This window comes from the organism of the source record quoted next, assembly GCF_019968955.1.
Source record: "MAG: Porospora cf. gigantea A chromosome Unknown PgA_NODE_1641_length_5219_cov_332.428, whole genome shotgun sequence".
Lineage (NCBI taxonomy): Eukaryota > Apicomplexa > Conoidasida > Eugregarinorida > Porosporidae > Porospora > Porospora cf. gigantea A.
The window spans coordinates 1-5,219 of NW_027151441.1; the positions used below are offsets into that span (position 1 = coordinate 1).

The window sequence follows — 5,219 nt, forward strand, 5'->3', positions numbered from 1 at the left end:
GTCGGAGACCATACTGGACAATCTTGAGACGGTGCTCAACAGTTCAGTGTGGTCACGGGGACATTTCGGTCGTCCGTAGACGTCGTACGAGTTGCTACTCCATGATCGGACACGCTTGGGCTCATTCTCGACCACAGGCCCGTCAGAAACCGGCAGCTTCTGCTTCTTAGGGCGACGTCCCTGCTGAAGATGCGTATCACCCCGATCATCCTTCAGCTGATAACAGGAGACACCGGCAACAGGTTCTGCAAGTCGTCTTTCCTCAAAGACGGCAGAGTCGTCAAGGTCTGAGATAACGCTGCGACTCTGCGTGGGACTCGACGACTCAGAGCTGTCACGATGAATCCTCGGTCGTCCGTAGACGTCGTACGAGTTGCTACTCCATGATCGGACACGCTTGGGCTCATTCTCGACCACAGGCCCGTCAGAAACCGGCAGCTTCTGCTTCTTAGGGCGACGTCTCTTCTGAAGAGGCTTCTTAGCAGATGATTGTTGGGAGTATTCGCCTCCATCTGCCGACGACCTCAGGTGAACGGCGTTCGAGTAACTGCTCCCAGATTCGATGGCGCAGCTATCGGAGATAACACTTTCGTCGCTTTCTTCATCGGTCGATTTGCTTAGTTCGGGATGGTAGTCCACTGAGTACGAACTCCAAGACATTACGCGATGGTAGGAGGGGCCTTTATCACAGGTCATCGACGGCATTCGGAGCCGAGGGATGTGTGTCTGGCGTTTGGGGGTGTTGTTGCAGCTGTTCAGGGAAGGGGCGGATGACGCCGGATCGCTGCTGAAATCATCAAGCAAGTCCCAATTGCCGTAGGGGGTGTCTGTGTCCTGAGCAGGCACGCTAGGCCGCCGCTTCAGGGCAGGGGGAGTGATCTGAACTTTCGGGATGACTTTGTACCCCTTGGGAATGTAGGGTTTGCTGACCAGAGTAGACCTCGGTTTCGTGATGGCTGGATTACCTGTGACACACAACTCACGCTTTCTCTGATGGAGCACTGGCTGAGGTATGCGTGTTTCCGGCGTCCGAGTATGCAAGTTGAATGGCTTCTTCGGATGGGGTTTTCGACCTGCCAAGGGTGTTGCCTGCGACTTGGCGTGGTACCGGGGTGTATCGTACGTCCGTGGGGAGCTCATGCCAAGCCACGCATGGCTTGAACGGTCACGCGGTGTCAAGGTGAGATCTTGACCCCCGTCGCCCGTGGACAGCGGGTTTCGCCTTAGGGTTATCAGGTCTCGAGGACTCCCCATTAAGTTCAAGGTGTCGCTGTGCATTCGTCCCTGCAGACTGTTACGTCGCGTCGACCACTCTCCAGTAGCAGAGAGCAAGCGAACTTGGTTCGGCTGAATGGAGCCAAGCGTTCGCCGACGTAGGCGCACCAGACCCGCTCCGTCCCTACAGGAGTTCGGTACCGCGATGTCGAACTCATGTCGAGGTATCAGCCGATGCTTGCGACTTAATTCTAGGTAGTGCCGCCTGTCGTGGTGTATTGGGCTGCCGGACTCGTCGTCTGTGGTGGGAATATCATCTGAGTTCGGGCAAAACACTACAGATGAGAGCCAGATTGATGGAGTGCCAGCGCTTGCACCGGTGAGATGCAAACTGCACAGCAGGTGATAAGCCTGCAAGAACGAACGCCTCAGCGCTAGCGGCGAGCATGACACCGATTCCTGCGGCACCCGGCGCTCCCGGTCCCAAAGCGATCGACGCACTGGAAGGTAATGATGTGGACGTCACGACGGAACTCACGGTGTTTAGTGATATCTCCGTCACTCGAGGTGATAGAGTCGGACACCATGCCTGACTTCAAATCACCACGAACCGTGACAAAAGCGAACCTCTGCGCCTGTCGCCATATGCGGAGGTCCGTTGTGGGTTCTACAAGAATTGCGACTGAGCAGACCAGAGACTTGGGTGCCTCCGGGGAGAAGGGAAAGAATCGAAAGACTCTCACCTGAAATGCTGCGGGACCACCTCGGGAGAATCCCACTGTGTAATGCAGGTCAGCCGCCAGAGGTGCCTGCGTAGAGTCATGGCGTTCATTCCTCGGAGATTCCAACGTCTTTCTGATTACATAGCGCGTCTATGTTGGAAGAGGCAATCCACTCACGTGATTGTAGTCACAGCGTCGCTTCATCGCCCAGCGGTTACATAGTTCCTGCAGATGATCAGGAGTGAACAACATCTGGATGGCCAAGAGCACTTGACCTCACCTCCTTATCGAGATCGTCAAGGGACGAATCCATCACTGACTCAACAACTCGCGTCCAGTACTCTGTCCCGTCGTCATCTCGACCTTGCCGTTTCCAGATGCGGTCGTTCTTGAACCCTTGATTCTGCACCGTCAACGGAAAAGACAACAGAGGGGCACACGGTTGGTGGTCGTACAGCCACGACACCGCCTCTTTCGCGGCAGAAACCATGCCTTCCACGGAACAAGAAGCAGCGATAAAATGTTTGATCCGTCCTGTGCTAGAGTCCAGCGCGAGCACATGAGGCTGCAACTCAACAGGATACCAGAAGAATAACCGAACTGGGAAAGTGTGAGGGGCTTCAGGCGGCGACACCTACCAACTTCTGGCAATATGCGGATCCTAGTAAGGAACCGTCGTCCCGCGTGCACTAGTTTCCTGAGCCCGACTGGCTCAGAGAACATGCGTCTAGTAACAGACGCAAATGGATGTCCTGGGAGGTGAGGGATCTCGCAGAAACTGAGTTGACTGAGATTCACCGCCTCACTAGCAAGCCTGGATAAGATGCTGTGCTACGGCCCTGTTATCGGGCGTCATTGGCGACCGATGCCAAACCACCACCTTGTACAGCACCAGAGGGCCCTGTGATATGGAGATGATAGAGCGAATCGGCATCCCATGAGGCAGGCGACAGATTTGTTGAACCAACCGAACCTTTAGGAGGGTGCGAGAATTTGTAGCAGCATAGACCTTCACAGGGCACCGGGTCGTTCTCCGACGGGGCAATCCATCCGACCCTTGCCCCTCATTAGGTGTCAATAGTCTGGTGGGCATCACGTAATTCTGACTAATTTGGATTTAATGTGACGATTCGGCCATTCGCGCGGTGTAACGGTGTGGGACTTGATGATCTAGGTTGGGTCGGAGGTGAATGACATTAGAATGATGCGTGGCACCATAATCACTATTTTCTGCCGTTGTCGCTATGTTCATGGGAAAAGTCGGCCAGAAGGCCGCAGCATTCATCAATCACAAGCCTTTCCACCCTGGTAACTTCGCCAACGTTGAGAAGGTCTGGTTGGCCGAAGAAAAACACAAGGAGGATCTGCAGAAGCAGCAGGAGCTGGAACAGGCACGAAACAATGAGCGAAGAATTGAGGAACTGCGAAAGGTACTGCAGACGAGCGACCCTACCATTGGTAGGACCAATGAACGAATGACATGGATGTACGAGAATCCTGCTGAGGCGCAGAAACAACGCGAACAGGAGGCCTTCTTGCTGGGGAAGAAGATTGAGGAGACCCCTGAGCAGAAACCGGCTTTTCAACGAATCGACGCCAAGCCAGAGAATCTTTTTGTGGAGGACCTTAAGGTGGTCACAGAAGACACAGTCAGAAAGATACGGGAAGATCCCCTCTTTCTGATCAAGCAGGCAGAGCACAACCACCGAAAAGCTCTGCTCAACAATCCTCTCACCCGTGAGAAAGTTTTGCGAAAGGAAGCGGAGGAGCTCAGAGCGAGAGAGGCCGTCTCCATTCAGGGGGAGTTGAAATGGAAGTTGGTGGATGAGATCGCGAAGCTAAAGACAAAGATTGCGGCCCTTAGAAAAGACATGGAATTGGAGGCGCGAGACGACAGGAAATCACGTCGACGACGGCGTTCTTCTCGAAGTAGGTCTCCTAGTCCTAAACGTCGCAGCAGACGGGAAAGACCGCACGATGGAGACCGCGACAGACGCAGGAGTCGTGGAAGTCCAGCCAGTGGTCGCCCTTCCCGCCGTCACGAGCGCCGCGAGCTGACTGAGGAACAAAGAGCTGCGAGGCGGGATGCCATGCAAGCGGACGCTCGCAAGCACCAGCAAAGCCAGCAGCGAGCTGTTGTTACTGCCGAGTACAAGCAGAAGGTCGTAGCCGAGATGGATTCTTTGAAGAGGGCTCGCGACGTGCAGAATGGCACGAGTCTACCAACGGCCTCCCGGACTGCCACATTAGAGCAGTCGCTCCGGTCTCGAGCTGCAAGAATTGATAGGTCGGTTGTCCGTGATTGAGTCGCCGGCGTCTTTGTTATGCGATTCGACTTCGAGTGGCCGCCTTGCTGGTGGCAGTCACGGTCGCAGCCACGCATTTGGTCATCACTGAGGAGCGCCTCCTCAATTTGTTGCCGACGACTGCCTACAGGAACACCATCGCTGGACCGGATTTTGGCTGGAGGGTTCGAGTCTGGGAAGTGCACCGAGATCCACGTGAGACCACGGGGGAGTTTGGACTAGGGCCATGCTGGGGCTGGAAAGACACAGTTGGTCCTGTCTACGGTGGCAGCTGTGAGGTGTGAGAAAAGTGCAAACAGCTATTGGAGCGGGCGTACGTGGCGTCTACCATTGGGTCTTTTGGGGTGTTGGTGGTGTACTCTGAAGGACATTTTCCAGTGGAACGCCTGCAGGAGATGCTCGTCGCACGTATCGATGACCCGCGTGTAGTACCGGAGCTGTTGAAATGCGTTTTTGTAGAGAACATATCGGATCCCTGCTTGTTTTGGAGGTTTCTTATTGAGAAGCTACCCAAGATAATGACGACAGTAAAGGTGCGTCCCATTTTTTATAAACAAATGAAAAACTCTCCCAATTTAATTTTTTACAGATCGAGCTTTTGGTGGTCGACTCCATAGCTGGGCTCTTTCGCGAGTTGCCGAGCACAGAAATTCAACCTGCTATTGCATCTAGAGCCCGAAACCTCTGCTGTGTAGTAAGTCTACTGAAGGCTTTGCTGTATCGCGGCGGTGCATGGGCCCTGATAACCAACCAGGTGGCCTCCCATGACGGACAAACAACTTCGGCCTTGGGGTTGTGCTGGAGGCATATGCCTGACAACGTAGTGACTCTTAATAAGGTGGGTCCAATGATCCACCGGCTTACCGTGGTGAAGCAAAGCACTGTGGGAACAACGTCGGAGCTGTTTACGCTGACGGCTCGAGGGGTAGTTGGGTGGAACCACGAGTTCGACATTTGTCGCTAACACAACTCTTCA

The 5,219-nt window shown here is 54.4% G+C and overlaps 3 protein-coding genes across 5 annotated transcripts; 2 read left to right on the forward strand and 1 right to left on the reverse strand.

Annotated features, from left to right (window-relative positions):
* Positions 1-14: 14 nt before the first annotated feature.
* Positions 15-3,030, reverse strand: KVP18_004768 (uncharacterized protein; the record flags this gene model as incomplete). 2 transcript variants are annotated; one of them, XM_067957718.1, is made up of 7 exons in its annotated part: positions 15-956; positions 984-1,715; positions 1,754-2,087; positions 2,115-2,189; positions 2,218-2,537; positions 2,576-2,715; positions 2,744-3,030. In XM_067957718.1, coding segments are annotated over 7 exons (2,830 nt in total), but the record flags the coding sequence as incomplete, so codon positions are not given. The 2 variants fall into 2 exon arrangements, with proteins under 2 accessions (XP_067812195.1, XP_067812194.1); XM_067957717.1 differs by lacking the exons at positions 15-956; positions 984-1,715; positions 1,754-2,087; positions 2,744-3,030 and having other exon boundaries at positions 2,173-2,537; positions 2,576-2,660.
* Positions 3,031-3,181: 151 nt separating this feature from the next.
* Positions 3,182-4,243, forward strand: KVP18_004770 (uncharacterized protein; the record flags this gene model as incomplete). 2 transcript variants are annotated; one of them, XM_067957721.1, is made up of 2 exons in its annotated part: positions 3,182-3,866; positions 3,895-3,995. In XM_067957721.1, 2 exons carry the CDS (start codon positions 3,182-3,184, stop codon positions 3,993-3,995), a joined length of 786 nt encoding a protein of 261 aa, XP_067812197.1. The 2 variants fall into 2 exon arrangements, with proteins under 2 accessions (XP_067812197.1, XP_067812198.1); XM_067957722.1 differs by having other exon boundaries at positions 3,182-4,243.
* Positions 4,244-4,638: 395 nt separating this feature from the next.
* Positions 4,639-5,207, forward strand: KVP18_004769 (uncharacterized protein; the record flags this gene model as incomplete). Its single annotated transcript, XM_067957720.1, has 2 exons — positions 4,639-4,776; positions 4,833-5,207. The coding sequence occupies 2 exons, from the start codon at positions 4,639-4,641 to the stop codon at positions 5,205-5,207; spliced, it is 513 nt and encodes a 170-aa protein (XP_067812196.1).
* Between the last annotated feature and the right edge of the window lie 12 nt (positions 5,208-5,219).